The sequence below is a fragment of the Globicephala melas genome, chromosome 19, assembly GCF_963455315.2.
Source record: "Globicephala melas chromosome 19, mGloMel1.2, whole genome shotgun sequence".
In the NCBI taxonomy this organism is placed as follows: Eukaryota; Metazoa; Chordata; class Mammalia; order Artiodactyla; family Delphinidae; genus Globicephala; species Globicephala melas.
In genome coordinates this window covers 34,215,259-34,239,148 of record NC_083332.1, presented here as the reverse complement: position 1 = coordinate 34,239,148, position 23,890 = coordinate 34,215,259, and the positions used below count along the sequence as shown (strand labels likewise).

Below are 23,890 nucleotides of genomic sequence, written 5' to 3'. Positions count from 1 at the left end.
GATGCAGGGGACACGGGTTCGTGCCCCGGTCCGGGAAGATCCCACATGCCGCGGAGCGGCTGGGCCTGTGAGCCATGGCTGCTGAGCCTGTGTGTCCGGAGCCTGTGCTCCGCAACAGGAGAGGCCACAACAGTGAGAGGCCCGCGTACCGCAAAAAAAATAATAATAATAACTGAACCATACAATGCTAATTACAAGGGAAGACAATGATAAAAAGAAGTCTTAACTACTGTTAAAAGTACAAATTCATACACAGAATTATCATAATGCTATTTTAAGTATTATCGAGTTTTAAAAAATCACAAGTCTTCATCACATAGAAAAAAAATAGATTTCACTTTTCTTCAAAGGGATGTCAATACTAAATATGATTTAAAACATTTGAGTAAAACTTTTTAGTTTTTCCCTCAACCTACTGAATATTTTCCAATGACATTTAGTAGTCTTATATAGAGTATTCACTACTCAGATTACTCAGGGAAAAGAACACGGCATATATTGTAATTATACAATGCAAAAGTGGGCTCTCATTTACAAACAAACCTGGAATATAGAAGCCATTCAAAAATATAAGTTAATCAAGAGCTCATTTAAAAACTAGTCAGTATTTATTATTTAGAGAATTGGAATGCACATTTTAAGACTGTTGGTTCTTGAAGAAGTGTGATAAGAACTTACCTAATGAAAGTGTTAAACAGTACCCTTGTACCCTCTTTCTAATGGAATACATCAAATTTGAACTTCCCTAGTTCTACTATTTTCATCAGGAAACTTAACAAGAGAGCATTGGGATACAACTATAACTAACCAGTTCAAATACAAGTTTTAAAAATTTGTGTTTGTGTTATGAATTTTACACTCAAAACCAGATCTATTATATTCCAAAGTTACTAACTCAGCCAACTTACTGTTTTTCTCACTTAAGCCCCAGGGTATGGATGACTGACTCAAGCACTTATACAACTGGGAAGTAATGCTCAAGAAAGAATTTCTAGGTCAAAGCTTAAGTTACAAAAGGACACAAGTGGCCTCGAATCAGATGACTCTTCAACTCAAACACTCCTTACTGACAGCACTTTATAAATCACACCAAGAAAGTCTGCCTCTCCTCACTCTCCCCAAATGGCAGGAGCTAACACACCTGCAAGTCATCACTGCAGCTTTTCACTTGGATTCCAGAAACAATCATGGAAGGTGGGCTAGATCGAGCCATCTCCACCTCTGCCTTCCCCAATCTTGTAGGATTCATCAGTGAGCTCACCAGTAAAATTACAGTTAAGTTAGAAACAAGTGAATGTAAACCAGAAGGGCAGGACTGTTACACTTGAAGGAGGATGACTGTCCACAAAACTAGGGGCTTTTTCAAAGGAGATCCCTGGTCATTTTTGGTCCTGGAGACCGGTGCTCACCTACTACTAAGCATGGGCACAGTTATAGTCACTATTAGATACGTAATTGTGTGAAGATCTGACAGGACCTCAACTAAATAAACTTGAATGTTTATAAACATAATTGCTCAACTGCTCTTGGTCTGATTTTCTCAAGTCTAAATAGGGAATAATGTATGATGTATCTTTCACATCACCCAATATTCAGGAGAACAGCCCTGTGGTCAGTACCATAAAGACGTACAACTAACCAAAAGGTCATTTCTATCTATTAAAAACATTAACTGTGTCAATCTCTTTTCTTTAAGTAGCTGCATCTTATAAGATTTCCTCTACATTAAACCTACAGTCAATCATTTGTAATAAGGCATACACAATATACCATTAAGCAATAACACGACCAGCAAACTCTTTTGCCTTAAGATTTATTTTTTAATTCCCTCAAATTTGATCGCTAATTTAGCAGTGTTTTAAAAAGATTTTTAATTTGGTATTTTTCTCTTATGCTGACAAAATCTAATTCTGATTCAGATCATTCCAAAATATTTTTGAAAAGGGCTTTGTGTCACTTGTTAAAACCAAATTTTCATCTCTTTCACTGTAACTGTCACCGTCAATTGAAATAACTAACTTTACAATCCAAGAGTTCAAAACGTAACAGACCCACTTTTAGAAACTTCTTCACCTTCACAGATCACCATTTTACCACGGTTGTAAGAATAACTAAGATACATAAATTCCAACAGCACAAATGTTGGAATTTGTGCATTACTGGGGGAGGGTTCTAATGAGCGCTAGATCTCTCTCGTTTTTTATACCAATGCCCAAAACTTTCCCCAGCCTAGTCAATTTTAATAGTTTCCCCGTCTGTTTAATTAGGATCTGTTGTTTGTTGAAATAAGATCTAGTGATACTGGTATAAAATGTACTAGTCAGTAATACACTGGGAGTTCTGCTGTAATACAACTCATTAAGAGTGTAAAACTGGTACAGGAGTTGCACCTTGGACTCACTCAAGCAAATCTCTAGCTCCCAAAAGTAACAGAAGATCCTCATCACAAAGATCTGCAACACGGTTTTGGAGTATACCCCCAAGAATGGTATCAGAGCAAGGGTCCCACAAACTTTATTGACCTAAACCTGCCATTGTCTCTTAACATTCACCTGTCTAGTGGGGGAAAAGCAATCCTTGCCTGTAAGAATTTTACAAGTTTAATGTGAAATTAAAAAACAAAACAACAACAAAAAAACAAATAGAAAGAAGTCCACTTTCTTTAATGTTGTACAAAAAAGTATGAGTAGAACCAAAAGTAAGTTAAACATTATCACATTTGTTTATACCACAATCAAATTTTTCATATTAACTTTACCATTCAAACAACAGAAAGTAGGTGGTAATTTAGGGACTGGGGAAGAGATAAAACCAAAAAAACTTTTCTAGCATGTTTACTCTACACTGTGTATAGCTGTGCTCACAAAGACGGCTTCCCTTACTTCTCTGCTGCGCAGGAATTCAGTTGTATATAAAATTGAACCTGAATTTTAAAAAGAACAATATCTTTATTAAAAACAGTATTATTTACATAGTTTCTACCTTAGTTGATAAAGAAATTTATTTGGACATTTCAACCCTCCCTTGACATTTTGGGCATTTTCTACACAGAGACACCCTTTTCTTCCACCTGTCACATCTTACACATTAAATAACAGTATCGCTGAATACATACAATTTAAAAACTTTTAAGAGTGTAAATTTGATTAATTATCCACTTTCCTTGAGGGAAGGAAAAGTTATTATACCTCATTGTATTCTGACCACTTAGCACAATTCCTGTTACCTGATAAGTAGTGTTTAAATAAATGAATAATATGACTCTTTTTTCATATCCCATACTTCACCGTGTAACCCATCAGCAGACCAAAGCAGAGGAGCAAAAGATGAAGTCTGATTTCTGTGCCAAAATAGAAACACCAATTTCATACTAAACAAGCTTTCATAGAAGGCCAAAATCACTACTGAAATTTTTTTTAAACTAACATTTATTAAGCACTTACCAGGTGCGTGGCATTATTCTAAGCACTTTCTATGTATTATTTCATTTAGTCCTAACAATTCTATGAAGCTGGGACTACCATCCGCATAAAGAAACAGGTATAATAATTTGTCAAAGGTCACATTGCCAGGAGGCAATGAAGATGGAATTCAAATCCATGTAGAATCCATATTATTAACCACTATGTTATTCTGATTGACTCAAGGACCTCAACCAGTACAAGTCAATTTAAAAAACAAAACAACACACATTTCTCATCACTCCATCTGCCTTAAAAAAAAAAAAAAAATCAAATTCCATGTAAAAATTCAGGACTTAATCCCACATGCCCCAACTTGGGCCTGAATAGATTTCCAAATGGAAAGAGAATATGTATTATACCTAGAGATTCAGTTCTCCACATTTTTATATACGTAACTCCCATCATATTTATTATCCTCATATTTATTATACATTGCTGACTACTATTTTACCATCTCTTCTTTGAATGAAGACTTCAAACTTAACTGTAGAGAATATCAGATTTGGGGAAGAACAGATGCACAAACACCAGAATGTCATGCTGCAACTTAGGGTCTGAGGACACAGTCATATTTAATCTTTGGCTTAATCTGCACAAGACCTAAGGATCCATCTACTGTCTTAGTTTCTTTGAAGACCAAAATTTATGAACTGTTCCTCCTCAAGTGGCTTGGATTATTTTAAATCTGGCAGTTTAGACTAATCAACCACAAAACATCCAACTTTCCATACCTGCTCAAAAGCTGGGGGAGACTAGAAATGATGGGTCCATATCCAGGTGCATTATCATACAGTTCAAAAAGTGGTGCAGCTACCAGCTTGTAATTTTTAGGGACTGCAAACAAGGCTAAAATAAGATAAAACAGTATTCATTTTCTATATTTTCTTATATAATCACTGCTTCTACTTCACTAGTAAAGTATAACCAATTTTACATTTGAGAAACTTTTGAAGAAAAAGTTAACTCTCATTAACACACTTTGGTTGTGTCTTTTAAGCAAAGTTCATAGTCACAGCTTTGAAACTGACTCTCCAAAGAGATCTATGCTGTTAACAACCACGAGCACCTTATGAGTGCTGGCCCTGGGAGAAGGGGGAGAAGACCCCTGAGCTTCTAATTCATTTTGTATTCCATTTTAAAAGTAACAAAAAATGGAGTAATTATTTGTTAATATGCACAACAGAGCTAAAGACTATATTAAAATCAATTCATCTGTCTCCTAAAATTTTCAGTTTATCACAATGTGAAAATCAATACAAACAGCTAAACAGTTATTAACAATACTATAATCTGGTATTTTAGGCTCTAGTTACTTACTTTTCCCTGTAACATGACTGGCAGATCCAAGAAAAACTAGGTAGTTCTGTATAAAAATGGTATGTGCTTTTAGTTTAATGATAAATCCCCAAATTCAAGGAACTTGGGAAAAACACAAATAGAAGTATCCTTGAAATTACACTGCAAAAGTTTTTAGATGGCTGCCTTCAAAAACAAAATAACTTACCCTTCTCTTGAAGCTGAACCAAAAACAACTTCTTATGTTCCTTAGGTTTTGTAATATGTGCAGGAATATATGGATACTAAAATAACAAGAAAATAATTTGTAGTTGCCAAGACATCCCTGATACGTCCCATGCCTCCACTGACCAACTTCTCCTGTTTCAGACATTAAGCTCAAATATCAGCCCTCTGAGACCAAGTTACTCATAACCCCAACAAAATATTAACATGTATACCATGGCTTCATTTATTTCTTACATGTTTACTCCCCAATATACTGTAAACTGCTTGGAGAAGAAGAATCCTTTCTAGTCTTCCCTTTACCAGGATCTGGTACCCAACAGATGTACTAATAAATAAATGCTTTAATAAATATAAAATATCAAGCAGTAAACCATTCAACTGTTCAAGACAATTAAATATGTACACATAGGATTTATTGCTTGAGAAGTTTAAACACAATGAAGTCTGATACTAATGTTTTTAATAAAAGTTGTCTTTTAAAAATATATCACTAAGTTAAATTTTCTAGAATCTTGATGTGGACATGTTTACTATATTAAAAGTTTAAATACAGCCTGTGAGGTATTTAACAGGACATTCCTCCCCACAACAACCACACACGCATATGGGACACATGCTGCAGGAACACCAGGTGAGCCGTCTTTGTCAGCTGGACAAAGTCAAATTGCTTGTGAAAAATGAGAAAATATTTTGAAGAATTTAAAGGGATGAAGAGAATCAGAGAGAGAAGGTTGCTACCTGAGAAAGAAGAATTTTAACACAGAGAATTTTACAAGTCCAAGATAGAGACTTCTTTTTGTTCTGTGTGCGTATAATGAAAACCTCTCCTACATCTCCCCATAATACATTCAGAAAAATCTACTTTTCTTTTGGAGTATTTGAGGGCAGGGGAATTAACAAGTGCTGAAAATAGGTATAATGGGAAAGGAGGATAAAAACAGTGGCTGCCAAAAGGAGGTATTATCACCCACATTTTATGTAAGGAACTTGTGCAGAGAGGCTAAGTATCTTTCCCATGATGATACAGCTAAGCAGCAATGCCAGGATTCAATTGAATCTATCCAACTCTCATCTAACTATAAAAGCCTATGTTATTTCCCACTATGCTGTCCCAATGGCACCCAACCAGTACTCTGGCTAGAATAATTATGTACCAGAGCCATCCCTAGGGTATAATGAATCAAGACAGTTATCCTAGACTTTGGAGGTACCCTACACAATCATGAAAAACAGGCACATTGGCAGCAACAGAGACAAAGAAGTGAGAAGAGCCTGAACAGCACAGTGAGACCTGCGGTTCACATACAACAAAAGTTCCCAAACCATGGCCAAACCAGTGACCAGCATTACCCCAGTTTTCTTCTACTCGAGGCTATATGTTCCTTTTTGTTTAAGCCTTTCTTTTCCATTCTTCATCTTGGTGTTTAAGCCAACTGCACTTTACACAAAAAGACCAGGGACATGGTGTGATGCTCTTTTCCCACTGACACCTAACCAATACCCTAAATTTACTAAATAAACACACAATCCTTATGTCATATCTTGTACTAACAGAGCCAAGCTTAGGGTTCAGTGAATTAAGAGAACTGTCCTAGAACCGTGGTAGGGGAGGTGAATGAGGGTATTCAGAAAAGTAGCCTGGAAAATGTTGGTATTATTACTGAGCATTTGCCAGTTAGATCAAGGAATGTTCAAGAAACCAAACAAAGTTTATAATAATTGTTCTATTTATCTTTGGACCAGAAACTTCACTATTTCCAGATGAAATTATACTTTCCTAACGCCAAGACAATTCTCAGGTAGTGAGCATGAGCACCAGCTTCCCCAGCACCTTCTCTTTCTATCCTGCAGCTACACCAGAGTCAGAAGACAACAAACAGAACAGTCCTCTGCTTGGCTAATATGCTGTGCAATTCTTGACCTGGAACATCTTATCATGCAAAGAAGTTATCAAAGGCATAGAGCCTTGTCAGAAGAATTCAGGATCCAACTTACTAAGGCTCCCATTAGTCAAAAGATAGGAAAATTTGAGCAATAGTAACATTAGCAATCATTATAATGGATTAAAACACATCAAATATATCGAAACCCTTTAGGTCAAACGACACTTTAAAAGGTCACCAAAAGAGATGCTTTTTGTGCTTCTCATCGGTTTCTCATCCCACCTCAAATTTCAGAGAGGCTGTGCTTTAAAGTGTCAAAAAGCTCCCTTGCTTGCTTCCAACATCCCACTCTTGCTTTTCAGCCTCAAAGCATTTCCAAAGCCCTGGAAATTCTCTCAACCAGTGATAGGTCTCAACATGAAAGGGCAAGGGAGTTATTACAACCCTCATCCAATGGGGGATGGAAGTCCCTGGCCTTCCATCCTTCCAACAGACAATTCTGAGGTGCATCCCTCATGGTCCTTAGCAGGATCAATCCAGTTACTCACAGGTGTAATAAGATCAATTATGTACCTTTTAAAAAAAAAAAAAAAAAAAAAAACAACTTCTGCTGCTTCTGGTCTCCCTTTCCCTGCACTCTGCTGCTTCCTGGGATGACATCCCAAACAAACTACCTGCACCCAAGTCTTTGTCTTACTCTCTTTTTGAATAAAGTCATGACTTTGGAGGATGCTAAGAAATTAACTCATTCTTCTGAACACCGGTAAGTAGAGGAAAAGAAGCATCTGTTTCTTCCTACACAAACTATACCTCAGGGTGACAAATAATTGGTAAGTTTTTCTTTACATAAGGAACACAATCCTGATTAATTAATAGATCTAGGAAACTATTACCCATGAGCTACTAACATTATGAAAAGAAACAACCAGACATTAGAAAATTCCTGATGGAAGTAAACAATACCACCTGTGGTAGCCGGGCTCCAAGATCACCCTCAATGATTCCTGTCTCATGGTATCTCCTCCCACAATGTACTATGTTGGTCTGTGTGACCAATAGCATACAGCAGAAGTGATGGTATGTCACTGCGAAGATTAGGTTATAACAGACTGGGATGCCAGCTGTCTTACTAGGAGTTGCCCTATGGAGATGCTCTCACAACAACTGAGGGAGGCCTTCGGTCAGCAGCCAACAAGGAACTGAAGCCTTCAGTTCAAAAGCTCAGGAGGAAATGAGAGGTATGCTCACAAATACATGTGTGAGCTTCGGATCAGATAATTCAGCCTCAGTCCAGCCTTCAGATAATGCAATCCCGGCAAAGAACTTGACCATAACTTAGCTGGGTGACAGAACCACCCAGCTAAGCAGCTCCCAGATGCCATACCCTGAGAAACTAAGATAATAAATGTCTGTTGTTTTAGGCTGCTAAGTTCTGGGAAAATACATATACAGCAATAGATAAATAATATACCACCTATGACAAGCCTTGTACCCACTTCGCAAAAAAACTGAACCCAAATCCAGTCTCGTGATCTAACTAAGCAATTTATATAGGACACGGAGGAGAAAGCTATGTGTTCAATAATACCAGGGGAATGCAATCAGCAACGAAAACACTAAGGACTTTAAATGGCCTGTCTCCATTAACAAATAAATTACAAGGAAAAAAAGAAAAACAGGGAGCCAACCTACAGAAGAAAAAGAGACTTAAGAGACTATCCTAGGGACTACCCTGGTGGTGCAGTGGTTAACAATCCACCTACCAATGCAGGGAACACAGGTTCGAAACCTGGTCCAGGAAGATCCCACATGCCACAGAGCAACTAAGCCCGTGCGCCACAACTACTGAAGCCGGTACACCCTAGAGCCCGTGAGCCACAACTACCGTGTGCTGCAACTACTGAAGCCCACGCACCTAGAGCCCATGCTCCGCAACAAGAGAAGCCACCGCAATGAGAAGCCCACGCACCACAATGAAGACCCAACGCAGCCAAAATAAATAAATAAATTTTAAAAAAGAGACTATCCTAATTCAAACAAATTATAAAAATAAAATTTGAAACTATCAGGGATATTTGAACAGTGCCTACACATTTAATGATATTATGAAATTATTTATTTTTAGTATGATAATGGTAGCACTGTGGTTATGTTTTTAAAAAGATCCTTACTTTTTAGAGATGCACATTAAAATATTTACAACTGAAATTATATCTAGGATTTGCTTCAAAATAACCCAAGATGAGGGCAGCAGGAATGGAGCCGTCAGGGGAAGGATAGGGTTGGTGAGGTTTGACCATGAGTTGCTAACTGCTGAGGGTGGATGATAGGTAATGAGGTTTGTTTAATTTTACTATTCTATTTTTGTATATATTTGAAATTTTCCTTTAAAAGAAAAAAATGCTTGGCTTTTTAAATTTAAATTAAGTAGGGAAGAAAGGAAATTTCAAGTCAAATTCTACTATGATCTTTTTAAATGGCTGGAATTAAATCAGCTTCCTACTTCCCCAAATGCCCAGCAAATGTAACTGAACACTAACCTGAGGAGGTTCAAAATTTGGTCTCCACCAGTTACCAATGCAGTCATCAATAACCCAGTCTTGCAGGACTCCATCTTGACGACCCAATATCTGTCAAAAAGAAATGATAGAGCCAGTAAACAACTAAATATACATAGCCATGAATATCCTTCTTCAGTGAAGAAAATATCTTTGGCAGCACTCCTAATGGAGACTAATGGCTAATATGCCTCCCACATGGATTTCCTTTCTATAATTTGTTTATTATTTATTATCTGTGTCAATCTGCCCAAGACACACTATTAGTTCAAAATTAGCAGTCTAGCATCAACATAACCATGGAGGACCAACACACCTGCTCTATGCCCTTGCTATGCATGGAAAACCAAAGGTGATAATCCTTTACAGACTGCCAGTCAATTCAGTTTTCAGTCCATGCATGCCCCCTCTTTCACTGGCACTAGGTACCCCCAATTCCTTGGCCTTTCTGGTGTTCTACAGTGCTGGGTCCTGGACTTGCCCTTCTGCTGGGCTGAGGTTCTGGCTAAGTCAGTTATGATTTGCTCATCTGCTTTCTAGCTTCTATCTTGCTTGCTGCTATCTCATTTTGCATTCCCTCAATCCTACTGGATTTTTACCTTTCTAAAACCCCTTTACTACTTGTCGGTAGAGTTCTGAGAAAAAGCTGAGGTAAGCAGGTAGGTTCAATCTACCATATGTAAATGAAAGTCCAAACACAGCACAATATTTAAGAGTTGTAATGCATTTAAAAAATACAAAAAAGACAAACCAATAGGTCAAAGTGGTAGAATTACAGGTGATTTTAGTTTTGTCTCTCCTACTTTCTGTATTTGCCAAACCTGTTGTACAGAATATGTATTAGTTTTGTAACTAAGGGGGTGGGGGGATTGCATGCTAAAAAAGAAAAATATTTAATAATGAAAACAGCTTACAATCTCAAAAACCTCCAGCATCTATACGCATTTGGCCCCAAGTCTTTAGAGACAGACATTAGAACAACTTCTAAGAAGTAGCACAACTTGGGCAAAGCCTAAAAGATATGGGCAAAAATGAAAACAGGTATATAACAGGAATCATTCCCTTGTCAAAATTCTATTGACACCTATTCTGGAATAAAACTACCTGCATTCAAATCTCCAGCTTCACGACACATTAGTTGTATAACATCAAGCAAGTTACTTGAACTCTCTGTGCTCTAATTTCCTTATCGGTAAAACAGGATTAATAATAGTACCCACTTCCTAGTGCTGTTATAATGAGTAAAGGAATTATCACATGTAAAGCACTTAAAGTGCTTAGCAGTCAGTACTCAGTAAATGTTGTTTCATTAACCATTATTGCTGTATATACAATATCAATGTAAAATAATGTTAAGATAAAGGAAGTATAAGTTCAACTTGCAGAAAATAAACATTGTACTAAGATTCTCAGGTTTAAGTTTTATTTATTGAAAACTAAATAGTTAAAATAAACTCATGCCTTTCAAGACATAAAAAAACTTGATTATGCATTAAGTTGATGGTATTTAAATGAGCATTAATGAAACCGTCAAAGTGGTTAAATAGAAAAATACCTCTGTCATTAAGCGTTTTAGTCCTTCAACTTCATCTTCTCCTGGGTTAAGCTCACCACCAGGTCTGTATAAAGGTTAAGAATTTCAGCTTTCAACTTAATACAATTTGGGGATAACAGGAAAAACACAATAATAATTATTTCTATCAAGTAACTGCATAACACATTTCAGTAACACATGATAAGGCAATCAAAGCAAACTAATGTCAAATGGAGGGGGAGAATGTGCTAGAAAACTGAATTCATAATGTTAAGTCGCCTGACTTACAGTACACAAACCCTAGTTTTAAATAAACAAAATAGGTACCGCTACATAAACATCACATAATTGCTGGAAACCAGTCCATCCCACTCTTTTCTCTCTGGACGTTATCTGGTGATAATGGAGTCGAGAAACGCCCAGAAAGCAGTGGACCCACATTCTCTAGATCTTAAGAATGGGGCATTTTTCAAAATTTCCAAACTAGGTATTTGAGAACTCTCTTTTTGGTACAATCTGGTCAAATGGTTGTGGACTAAACACGTAGAGAGATTTATGAGCTTAAATGAGAAAACTAAACAATTATCTATAAAAATGTAACCCATTTTAAGAATAGGAAACACTATTCATCCTAAGCAGGAAATAATATCAATTGTTCTTAGTAATGCTACAAAGACACCTAGAAATTGAACTCAGACTCATTTGTTTCATAGGGCTCCTATCAAGCTCAGTCACTAACATCAACAATACACAGAAACATGCAGATTTGTACTTAGGCAATAAATGAGCACTGCACTGGAGAAAAAAATGCTTTTGAGTTTCTCTTTCTAAAGACTCCATTAACAGCAGTGTTTGTTGAGATAAATGACTAAAAGCTAAAACTGTATTCCAAAGCTGCAGAGAACAGCAATCCTATTAAAAGTTGTTAATTTCCAATGACACTCACAGTTTAAAGAAAGTTGTTCCCAGCTGTAGCAGTAACACATGGGGTAGCCGGTGCTCATGGACAATCAAAACCCCTTCTACAGTCCTCCTCATGCCAATTTTATCAAATTCCTCCCTCATGCGCTGAAATCTGGCTGCAACGGAGCTGTCCTTCTCATAGAGGGGCTCTTTTGTACCAAAAGTGTAATTGGTTAGAGGGTACCTGTGATCCAAAGACAAACATCAGAGAACTGTAGAACATAACTTAGCAGGACAGATACCAATCACATATAAGGAAACCATGGTAAAAAGTTTATATATTACACTCAGAGACAATAGGATATGTCCAAAGTTAAACAACTAGTTAATAAAACAGCAGAGACTAGAATCTAGCTCTTTGGACTCTAAGGCCAGAGTTTTCATTAGAACAAGCTGCTACTTCATACTTGAACTTTCAAGCACAGATGACAGTATCCTTGAAGTCCTTAAATGCTTAGAGGAGTGGCTATCTGAATAACTGGTAATCCTCTGGTTTTAGATCATGGATGCTACACTAACACTGCCAACCTGGCTAATGCACCCTTGGGTTCCTCTACTAATCTAATCATAAATTCTATTAATTATGGGCGCTAATGGTTAATCTCTCTTTTTCTACAAGCTGAGTCACCACTTTCCATCATCTCCCCAGTTATTTTCTATTTCTCCCAGTCAACAATCTTCAGACTTTTCTCATATCTTTCTTCTTCAGATGAACTTTTCTTTCCCTTCTAAGCCTTTTAGCCTTCTACATTTATTCTATTCAGTATCCCTATTCTTCCTTTCCCCTCATTTGAATCTTTTGCCCACTAGATGTAATCTGAATATTCTCTCCTCCTTTATCAAGAATTCAAAATATGACTTATACTTAAGACAGTTTTCTTCTTGCCTAGTAAGATTTTTTCCTTAAAGATAGTTTAAAAACTCATATTTATATTTCATCACAGGTACTACCTTGTAACCCCTTGATCATAAGACTTACAATAAGAAGCCTTTGGTTATAAACCTTTGAGTAAGAATGCTCTGGCCACACCTGTCTGTCCCCAATGCATTTAGTCTACCAAAACACCTTGCATTAGAAATCAACAACAGCATAACTAATCCACTTAGTTATTCTTGAAAGGGGAACAAATCAAGGTTGCCAAAACTTATAAAATTACTTTAATCCCAGAAGCCAAATTCTAGGCATAAGTGAAGCAGCTCCAAAATAACTAAAATGAACTATTTCCAAGATGCTTTAAAGATTTTAAGAATTTCCCCAGTAGACTCAGTGCGAAATCTAACATCTTCATCACTAGCAGCAGCAATCCCACACAGCACTGTGTGCCCTGCAATTAAAAAGAAAATGCTTTATATATATTAACATTTAGTTCTCACAACCTGAGTTAGAAAGAATTAAAGACAGCTATAACACATCTCTACTGTAAAAGCCAGCTCTCCCATCACGAGATGCCATCAAGATGAAATATAAGAATTTTCAGCTGTGAAATGAGAGTGCCAGCCCAGATACATCTGTAGTATTCCCATCATACTGTGAGCTTTGTAAAGCAGGGACTACACCTTACTTCCTCACCCCTGTATACCCAGCATTATTCCCAGTGCCAGCTACAAAGTAAGCATTCATGCAATATCTCATACAATACTTCCTAATAAAATATATTGGAGAAGAGAGAACTTGTTTTCAATTCAGACCATTACTCACCCACGTGAACTGAGTTCACAACACAATCATTTCTGAATACTGTGTTTATATAGGAGAGGAAAAGTACTGCAAATCCATTAACCCATAACTTTAATGGAGCAAAAATTAAAACATTTTCACCGTTAGTTCCATATAATGGCTTGATGCAAATTGATCCAATAATCAAGGTAAATCAAGGGAAAATTGTGAGTGAGTCCTAGTTCTAATTACCAGTGAAAGTAATCCAGAAGCTGTGCTTTCACATTTTTTAGAAAAACGTTTAGCCTTTCCCATTTCATGGGAATATTATGAGGATTTTTCTAAAGACATCATAGGAAATTAAAATGCTATATGTTAGTGTAATAGCTAAAGATATTAACTTGTATAATATCTACTAGTTCCAGATTTCATAAACCCAACATTTTTATTACCTAAATTTCCAGTACCTGTTTTGTCAAATAAAACAACAATAACCATCTTTTCAATTTCAAATCGCTTTTGAGGAAAGAAAGTTCATTTATTTGAATATAAAATAGAGAAACACCTGAAGTGTCCTACCAAAACACCAGTTATCAGTAAATCCTTGCACCCTTTAAATACTGACCAGCATAAACTGGCCGTTTTCTTCCATTAGAGTCAGCACCACGGTGCCTCACAAACTTTCAGAGGTGATTAAAAAAAAAAAAAAAAAAAAGCACACATAATTTCTTGAGCAAGACACAGCCCGAATGTCAATTCCCTGTCACTGCGAGGTTACTTTTGAGAGCGGCTTCGAAATGCAATGGCTTGAAGAGCTTAAACAGAAAGATGCTGAAAATAAACGCAGCCCGCAATGGGATCTCTGGAGCTTCATTGTGGTCCTCGCCACGGTCTGAAAGCCCAACCACAATGAAAGCCGCAGCCCCCTCGCAAGATGGGCCCTCCTGGGCGCTTGGATCCTGTCGCTGCGGCAGGGAAGACACGTGAATGCATAGGGGGAAGCCAGATAGCCCTGAGCAGACGAATAAAATGTGTATTCAGGAGCTGAAACGCAATAAAGCAAAAGGAAAAAAACTAAACCCGCGCATTATAGCTAGATCTCGAAATCTATTAGAGCAAAGCGAAAACTGCAAAAGCGATGCTACGTTATACCACTCATACCAAATAAAAACACACAATACGATACCATACACGCGATGCTGAAGGATAAACACCACGGTTTGCGGCCGCTTATCTCCGGAGAGGTGAGGAAAGAATGAGTTCACAGCAAAGGGGGTTTTCCTACAATGACTGAATGCAGGGGCATGGGAACAAGCTATCTTTCCAGAAAAGGGAAAACCCTCTCAACTAGGACTCTAGCCCCGTGGTGCTGGAGGTCGAAGAAGCGGAATCCCCCGAGGGCGCGCCAGAAGGAGAGGACTGGAGTCTTTAGGGGCGCTCACTACGAAGGGGATGCCGACAGGACAGCGCGCGAGGGCCAGGCCGCACTTACAGGTTGATGGTGCGCTCCAGGGTGAGGGGCTTGGTCTGTTGGATGTACTTGTTGCCGAACTGGTTGACCCCGCGGGGCCAGCCGGTCTGCGAGCGATTGGGCGGCACCACGGACATGCTGCCGAGCTCGGGCACTAGCGGCGAGCGGAAAAGGAGTGGCAAGGAGACGTTCCCTGTGCGGGCAGCCGTTATCTGCGACCCACTCAGCAACCGCCGCCCGCCATTAACAAGAAAGCGCCCGAGGAGGCGTACGTACGCCGGAAGTGCAGCCAGAGCCTCTGGCGGCAGGAAGTAGAGAGGCGGTGGCCTGCCCGACCGAGCAACATCGATCCAATCGCTGCTGGGATGGCCGCAATATCTGGAGCTCCCATTGGTAAGTCGGGTATGGGGTCCGCCTCCCTTTACTTGGGTACTTCCTATTAGATAGCGGTGGAGAAACACGGGAAATGAGGCATTCTGGGAATTGCAGTCTCCGTAGGAAAAAAGCCGCTAAGTTAGCGTGACGTGGGTCTTGCAGCTTGCGAGGAGATGAGTGGTAAGAGGCCTGCTGAGCCCGTCCCGGGCCGGGCTGGGAAAAAGGGAAAGAAGGAGGTGATGGCGAAGTTTTCGGATGCTGTCACGGAGGAAACCTTGAAAAAGCAGGTGGCTGAGGCCTGGAGTCGCAGGACGCCGTTCCGCCACGGTAAGCGGGTGCTGTGAAGGGGGAGGCGCAGCGCCGGGTCGGGGGCCTCTGAAAAAGTCCTGACACTCTAGCCGATTCCTGAGCAGCGAGGCCACAGGGGAAGAGGCTCTTGGAGAGAGCGTGACTTTGCCACCTCCGACTCTCCTGCCTGGCCTGCTGTCCCTTTTCCAAGTTCAGTTTGGATTTAGAAACCTAGAAGAGGAAGAAATGAAGGCCAGGGAGTTTCGGGAAGTACAGGGCATGCAAGTTCATGGAAATTCTGGAATTAAAGGTGAGGTAGAATCTTCTTCACTGTGCGTCGTTGGGCAATGGGTTCAGCTCCTTACTATGTAAAGTAGGATAGCTAATAGTATTTCCCTCAGAAAGATGTTGAGTGTGATTAATAAGCTAATTATGTATGCATCAGTACATATTTTTCTGAGTAAGGACCAGTAAACATTTGGACACATAGTCGAGGGCTTTTGCGGTTTTCCTCCGAAGGTAACGCTCGTTTGTCCCATGATAGCGTAGCCAGAGCATTTGTTGGGAGCTGCCAAATAGCAGGCACCTGAGCTTACTCAGTTTTGCCGGTCTGTAGTTCAGCAACGTGACCCATGAAGGTAAACATGGTTTTGACCAAAGGAAGGAACCTTCATCAAATGATTCTAGCCTCAGCTTTGTCAAATATCACCTGATAGGATAAGAACTCTGCTTAATGCATCATGCTTTCCCTTCTAAAGTTTGCCATGATTTTTGTTTCAGTGGTTGAGTGCTTTAAGAGATGAGTCCTTGGTGTCCCGGATGCACAAAGAAAGTGGTAGCTTAGTGTTTGGAGTGTAAGCTCTGGACACTCAGGGACTTTTCAGTTTCCTTATGTGTGGGATGGAGATAGTGATGACGTCTATCTTAGAACTGTTGAGAAGATTAAATGAGATAATGCATGTTAAAGCACCACAGTACCTGGCAGCTGGTGGGAGGTGGTGGTGGTTTGTATTAGAGGGGTACGTAATCTGTCCCACCAGAAGCAGTGGGTAAAACGTTGAGGTAAAACTCAAAGAGTTAAAGGAGGTTATGCCTGACCTGATTTTTTTTTTTTAAGAAGTGTGTATTTTTTTAACTTCCTCCAGCAGTAACTTAGGCAAAGAAAAAGGGTTGAAGAAAAATTGGCTACCAGTATTGTTATTCTCATTTTTAATTTGCTACTCTCATTTGAAGTTTGGGGGGAAATGAATTAAGACTGTAAAATACATTCAGTTGAATAAGTAATCGTTGAACTAAAAAACCCCAAAAAGAGCAGAAATCTTAATTTAGTGACATCGTTTGTACTCATCTTAAGGACTAATATTTTTAAGCACAGTACCTTTAAAAAGTAGCATTAAGTGGAGGAAAAAAAAAGAGGAAGAGCCTATAATTCTTGCCCAAAATCTTAAATTTTAGGTACTAGATTTCTGAAAATTCACGACCATCCCTTTTGTATTCTCTCTACTGTGCTGCTCACAGGTCAAAAATACAAAAGGGGGCTTCCCTGGTGGCGCAGTGGTTGAGAGTCCGCCTGCCGATTCAGGGGACATGGGTTCGTGCCCCGGTCTGGGAAGATCCGACATGCCGCAGAGCGGCTGGGCCCGTGAGCCATGGCCGTTGAGCCTACGCGTCCGGAGCCTGTGCTCCACAACGCGAGAGCCCACAATAGTGAGAGGCCCGTGTACCGCAAAAAAATATATATATATACAAAAGGGAAAAGTCACAGATAATGCTTTCCTCCCCACAGAAGCCATTGTCATGGACATGGACCCCTTTCTTCACTGTGTGATACCAAACTTCATCCAAAGCGAAAACTTCTTGGAAGGACTTCAGAAGGAACTTTTGAACTTGGACTTCCATGAAAAGTATAATGATTTATATAAGTTCCAGCAGGTATTTATGGCCCTTTCACATTAGCTTTTCCACTTCAGAAATTCATTTTCTATAAAATCATTGAATACCTTTAGACTTGAGGTTTTAGTTTGGGTTTGCCATTGAGGGTCCTTGCCTTGACGTTGTTAAAAGCATTCATTTATTTAACATAAGCTGAGTGTTAACTATGTGTTTGGTGCTTTAATTATTATATGGAAGTCTTTGCCAGTTCCTACCCTGAAAGCCTTTAAAATCTAAAATAATAGAGGTGATAGTGATGGTGAAAGATAGTCAGAAAATACAGTAAGCCAGTAAGTAAATACATTATAAACAAAAAGGATAAGTACATTTTGGGGAGTGGTATAATGAAGAGAGTAGTACTTTGGAAGGTAATAACCATTTAAATTTTTGAGTTCATGTCTTTGTTTTAGGTGGCTTTCTGTATTGCAGTATGTCCTGCAGAGAGTTAGAGCTATTCTTTTTCAATCGGTGGACAGTTGAATTTGGCAGAAAAGACTGTTTCAAAATCAAGGCTGGTTTTCCTACTCTTAGGAGACAGGCCCAGTCTAGGTATAAAAACATATAGGTCATTGGTTTCCCCAGTTTGTGGGGGATATCTTTTAGTACATGGCGTACATCACTCTTAGAAATCGTTATAGAACCTCAAGGACATCAGCCTTTAAAATCACAAAAAATAAAAGTGAAGATTAAGAACTATTTTGTTTTCTTTCCATTTCCCACTGATTTCTTTTTATCTGGGATAAAAGAGTAACAATTCTCTGTTTTGCATTTATTCTTTTACACTAGAGCTGGTTGTGTCCCCTGGTCTGTCTATCTTTGGGCCTTATACATATGATTGAATTAACCAAGTTAGGTTAAATACACAAATGATGTTACTCTTAATAATTCAGAAAATCTAATGAAAAATAACTTTTGTCCATAGTAAAGTTGTAAGATTTTAATTAACCTATAGGTTAGTTAAAAACCATGGTTGTCTGCCTTTGTAATTATATCAGCTTTGATAACACTAGGCCTCTTTTGTTGATTTGGGGCTATATGCATCTGATTACTGAAATTGAGAAATCAAAGTGGTTTTTACTTAATGCAATTTGGTAGATGAAAATACTTCTAATTGTGAAGTCAGTGAGAGGCAAAATAATAGAAAGGGCCCCGGGTAATGAGAGGAAAAAGAAGCAGCCATTACTTTAGATCCCCATGGGTGCTTGGCGAAACTCTGCTGTGAATAATTTTTACTATGCTGACTTTGGGACTGAACTTCTTCATCCTAAGACAGTAAATATAAAACCTGCTTTCAGTCTCCTGTCCCATAAAACTTCACTTATATCCCTTTTTCTTTGCTTGTGTTGTGAATTGACTTGATAATTGGGTCTATAACAACTTCCAGTTCTCCTAACCAAGTTTGTCATTAGGAGTAGCCTGATACTCTGTATTTTAAAGCAAGCATTACTGAGTGCATGCTTTATGCCACGCTAAGTGCTTTATATTTATTAATTCATTAAATCCTTATAATGATACATTACTGGTTCCTGTTTCACAGATAAAGAAACTACATCAGGTTTTCCTTCTTTTCTGGATCATTCCCTTCAACATACCAAAAAAAAAAAGAAAGAAAGAAAGCTGTTAGTTCTTCTTTTCTTAAGGAAAAAAATGCTGTTGACCTAACTTTCCCCTTCAGCTATCACCCCATTCCTCTGCTCGCCTTGACAGTAGCATTCCTTCTGAGTTGTGTATAGTGTCTCAAATTCCTCTTCTGTTCTCTGTTAAGCCCACTTTATTAGGCTTTCACCTGTTACACGCCACTGAAACTGTACTTGTTAAGGTCACTCACAACTTCCACATTAGTAAATCCAGTCATCAGTCTTCAGGCCTGGTTTTACTTGACTCTCGGCAACATTTGACCTACTTTGTTTCTCCTCCTTCCTGGAGACTCTCCCTCGACCCCCCCCTTACTTTCAGGAAACCATCCTCTCTTCATTTTCCTTCTGCCTCACAGGTGAGTCCTTCTTAGTTCCCTTACGGTAGGTTTTCCTTTTGTACCTGGCTTCTTAATGACAGTACTCTAGGGCTTAACCTTTGGATCACTTCCAAACAGATTGCAGAGAGTCTCATGGCTTTGCCTCTACTCTAGGATATTTATGAAGTGTCTCACACTTACCAAAACTAAACTCCTGATCTTCTCCCCCTAAATATGCTCCACCTGCAGTTTTCCCCATCTCAGTTCATGACAATCTTTCCAGTGGCTGAGGTTATCCTTGATTCCTCTCTCATATCTCATCTCCAGTCCATTGGGAAATCCTGTGGGCTGTACCTTCAGAATATATTCAGAAAAGCCCACTTCTTTCCACTTCCACTGCCAACACCTGATCCAAGCCATCTTTTTCTCTCACCAGGATTATCCTCTTAGCATATTAACCAGTCTCCTTGCTTCCACCCTTGCCCACCTACAGCCATTGTGTTCTTTTAAAATGTTAATGGAGGGACTTCCCTGGTGCCACAGTGGTTAAGAATCCACCTGTCAATGCAGAGAACTCAGGTTCAATCCCTGGTCCAGGAAGATCCCACATGCCGTGGAGCAACTAAGCCCATGTGCCACAACTACTGAGCCTGAGCTCTAGAGCCCACAAGCCACAACTGCTGAGCAGCAATCCACAGCTGCTGAGCAGCATGCCGCAACTACTGAAGTCCACGCGCCTAGAGCCCATGCTCCACAACAAGAGAAGCCACCGCAATGAGAAGCCCACGCACCACAATGAAGAGTAGCTCCCTCTCGCCACAGCTAGAGAAAGCCCGTGTGCAGCAATGAAGACCCAATGCAGCCAAAAATAAAAATTAATAAAGTAAAAAAAAAAAAGTTAATGGACCCAAGAGAATTGAAAACATTTGTTCACATAAAAGCTTGTGCATAGATGTTTGTAGCAGCATTATCTATAATAGCCAAAAAGTAGAAACACCCGTCTGTCAACTAATGAATGGATAGACCAAATGTGGTGCGTCTATACAATGGAATATTATTCAGCCAGAAGAAGGAATGAAGTACTAAGTACTGCTGCAACATGGATGAACCTTGAAAGCATACTCAGTGAAAGAAGCTAGACATAGAAGGCCACATATAGTGTGATTCCTTTTATATGTAATGACCAGCAAAACATATATAGAGACAGAGAGTAGATTAGTGGTTGCCAGGAGCTGGGGGGAGGGAGGGTGGGATGGGGAGTGACTGCCTGATAGGTACAGGGTTTCTTTTTAGTGTGATGAAAATATTCTGGAATTAGTGGTGATAGTTGCACAGCAGGTGAGTATGCTAAAAATCCACTGAATACACACTTTCAGGTGGTTAAAATGGTAAATTTTATGTGAATTTTATCTCAGTTTTTAAAAATTAAATGGGATCATATTATTCCTTTGCCCCAAATCTCCAAAGGTTCTCATTTCTCTGAGTAAAAGCCAGAGTGGTTCTAAGGCTCCCATTGCATCTTTGGCCCCTTCTCCTGCTGCTCTCCCCCAAATCGCTGTTGCAGCTGCACAGGCTCCTGCAATTTCTTGAACAGGCCAGGCATTCTTCACACTCAGGACCTTGAATCCACTTTGCTGAGATATTCCCTTGGTACACCTCCCAACCTCCTTCAAGCCTTTGCTTAACCTCAGTGAAGTCTAACCTGGCCACCAAATTTATAATTGCAAACCTTTCCCCACTCTCAGCACTTCTGGTCCCTTGTACTCTGCTTTATTTTCCCTCGACATTTGTCACCTTTTTTTATACTGATAATCGACTTTTTATGTTTGTTGTCCCTCTCCGTCAAGAATATAAGTCCCACTGTAATAACTATGTAAGTATTTGTTGAATGAGTAAGGCACAGAGAGGCTAGGTAACTTGCCTGAGTCACAGAGCTGCCAAATGGAGGGGCCATACCTGAAACCCAGGGAGTTTGGCTTCAGAGTCCAGGCTCTTAACGACAATGCTTTACTGCCAGAGTGTTCCCTAAACTAGTCTCCTCTGTGTGTCTGATTTATGAAGGAAATCCTTTTTTTTCTTTTTTTCATGATCAAGTCTGATGATCTGAAGAAGAGAAGAGAGCCTCACATCTGTGCTTTAAGGTAAACAAGCGCTCATATTTGTTGGGTGCATAATATGTGCCAGACAGAGGAGTAAGTGTTTTAAATGTTATGTCATACAACCTTTGTTGGCGTTATTGTCCCCTTTTGTAGAGGAGGAAACAGACACTGAGAAATTAAGTAACTTCTTCAAAGTTAACTAGGTAAAAATTGAGGGAATTAAGATATAAACCTAAGTCTGTCTGATTCCAGGGCCCAAGTTCTCAATGATAAAATGTTCAACCGTTAGTAATTAAGGAAACAAATTGATGCTGGAGATACCATCTTTCACATGTTAGTTTGCAAGTATTTAAAACAAAAACTCCAGTGTTGACAGAGGGGTAGATACCTTTATACAGTGCCACAATCTTGAAGATGGTTTTGAAAGGTGTATCAAAACCCTTAAAATGATGCTTGTCTTTTTGTAGTGTAATTCCACTTATAAGAATTTATCCTGAGAAAATAATTAAGGGTGTGCTCAAAAATTCTATACAAGATTGTTTATTTTGATGGTGTTTCTAACAGTGAAAAATCACAAATTAAATGTCCACCCATCAAGATTTATATAGCTACTGGTACAAAACAAAGTGAAAAACTATACAATCGTTGAGTATGATGTGACTTTTTTTTTTTTTTTTTTGGCTGCATTGGGTCTTTGTTGCAGTGCGCAGGCTTCTCATTGCGGCGGCTTCTCTTGTTGCGGAGCACGGGCTCTAGGCACACGGGCTTCAGTAATTGTGGCTCGCAGGCTCTAGAGTGCAGGCTCAGTAGTTGTGGCGCACAGGCTTTGTTGCTCAGCGGCATGTGGGATCTTCCCGGACCAGGGATTGAACCTGTGTTTCCTGTGTTGGCAGGTGGATTGTTAACCACTGTGCCACCAGGGAAGTCCCAATGTGTGTGACTTTTAACACATGAGTATGGTAAAGTTATTTCATCATTCTAAGGTGCTTTTTGTGTGTGTATTTTAACCTCTCTGAGACTCAGTGTCTCACACAATTATTGTTGTATCCTATTTTTTGAAGTGATGTATAAAATGATGATACTTCTTGCAGGCAAAGGCATATTAGGCTAGATGAAATAAACTTATCAAGAGAAAAGTTAAAATAGCACACATGGTGGATCCCATATGAAAAAAGAGACGTATATTTGGATACCTGCGTGTGTACAAAGGAAAAGACTTGGAAGGATGGAATGTTTAAATCTGGCTAGTAGGACTACAGGTTTTTTTAAGTTTCTTTTTACCTATAATAGGGTTTTTTCCTAGTTTTGCTACAGTAAGCCCATGTTACTTTGTAATAGCTGTCTGTTTTTCATCTATACAGTATACGTTATATTTTCTCATTCTTTTCTTCTCTGCAATATTTCCATAAATGGTAGCAGTCTGCAGAGTTTATTTCTTCTAAATCCTGAAGTATTGCTCACGTGTTAACTGTAACTCATAATATTTCATATTTATTTTAGACCTTTTTTCCCCCAAGACCATGCTTTAAAGCACTATCTCATTAGTTCATACCACACCTCTGGTAAGTATTTCTTTCCTATGGGACTGAGTTACATTCTGTATCCAACACATAACAGCCAGATGGTATGAGAGATGTAATTCCTTGGTCTTTACCGAAAGGTGATCTTTTTATTTCCCAATTGGGTTCTGTGATTTCTCTCATGAATACAATTAACAAATGAGACTGACGGCAGAAAATAACCCTGTCGTGACACTTTCATAGGGTAACTAGAGAAAGAGCTTTCTATGGAATAAATTTGTGGAAGCTGATGTTACCAGTAACAGAGGGAGTGAAGGCTTTGATAATACTAGTTACATAAAACATCAAGATTCAAGATTTTGTGAAAATGTTGACCACCTACATTACCTGAAGCCTGGTTTAGCAGTTTGCTATGCTGACCTATTATGTCTAATTTGCAACTCTGCCTATAAAAGTTACATGGCACTTTTGTTTGGACTAACCAAGCACAATATTTTATGGAATTTTTCGGATTGGGTAGCATACAGTGTAAAAAGATATTTGGTAATAAAATTTCAGGGCATCAACCTGGAGACTTGGTATCTAGTTATTAACAGTACAATTGCATTTTATGGGGATTTCAGTGATGTACATTTGGACTAGAATGATCCAAAAAATACTGTCTCTTC

At 39.0% G+C, this 23,890-nt stretch overlaps 2 protein-coding genes across 3 annotated transcripts in view; one reads left to right on the top strand and one right to left on the bottom strand.

The window, feature by feature from the left end:
• Positions 1-18: 18 nt before the first annotated feature.
• Positions 19-15,324, bottom strand: NUDT21 (nudix hydrolase 21). Of its 2 annotated transcripts, none has more exons than XM_030848086.2 (7): positions 15,076-15,324; positions 11,910-12,110; positions 10,985-11,048; positions 9,412-9,501; positions 4,969-5,044; positions 4,196-4,310; positions 19-2,923 (listed from the first exon to the last, which is right to left on the bottom strand). In XM_030848086.2, the coding sequence occupies exons 1-7, from the start codon at positions 15,189-15,191 to the stop codon at positions 2,902-2,904; spliced, it is 684 nt and encodes a 227-aa protein (XP_030703946.1). In that variant the 5' UTR covers positions 15,192-15,324; the 3' UTR covers positions 19-2,901. The 2 variants fall into 2 exon arrangements, with proteins under 2 accessions (XP_030703946.1, XP_060144923.1); XM_060288940.2 differs by lacking the exon at positions 15,076-15,324 and adding an exon at positions 13,084-13,641.
• Positions 15,325-15,558: 234 nt separating this feature from the next.
• OGFOD1 (2-oxoglutarate and iron dependent oxygenase domain containing 1) overlaps positions 15,559-23,890 on the top strand; it is a 56,229-nt gene continuing 47,897 nt past the window's right edge. The window contains exons 1-3 of the mRNA XM_030848073.2: positions 15,559-15,756; positions 17,504-17,649; positions 21,698-21,744. Coding sequence (XP_030703933.1) covers positions 15,603-15,756; positions 17,504-17,649; positions 21,698-21,744 — 347 coding nt within the window. The 5' untranslated portion in view covers positions 15,559-15,602. The remainder of the gene's footprint in view (positions 15,757-17,503; positions 17,650-21,697; positions 21,745-23,890) is intronic.

Coding starts and splice junctions, on each gene's coding strand:
- NUDT21 (XM_030848086.2), bottom strand. CDS start 15,191: ATGTCCGTGGTGCCGCCCAATCGCTCGCAGACCGGCTGGCCCCGCGGG. Junction 5,045..9,411: donor CAAATTTTGAACCTCCTCAG/GTTAGTGTTCAG, acceptor TTGTTATTTTAG/TATCCATATATTCCTGCACA. Junction 4,311..4,968: donor GGTTCAGCTTCAAGAGAAGG/GTAAGTTATTTT, acceptor ATCTTATTTTAG/CCTTGTTTGCAGTCCCTAAA.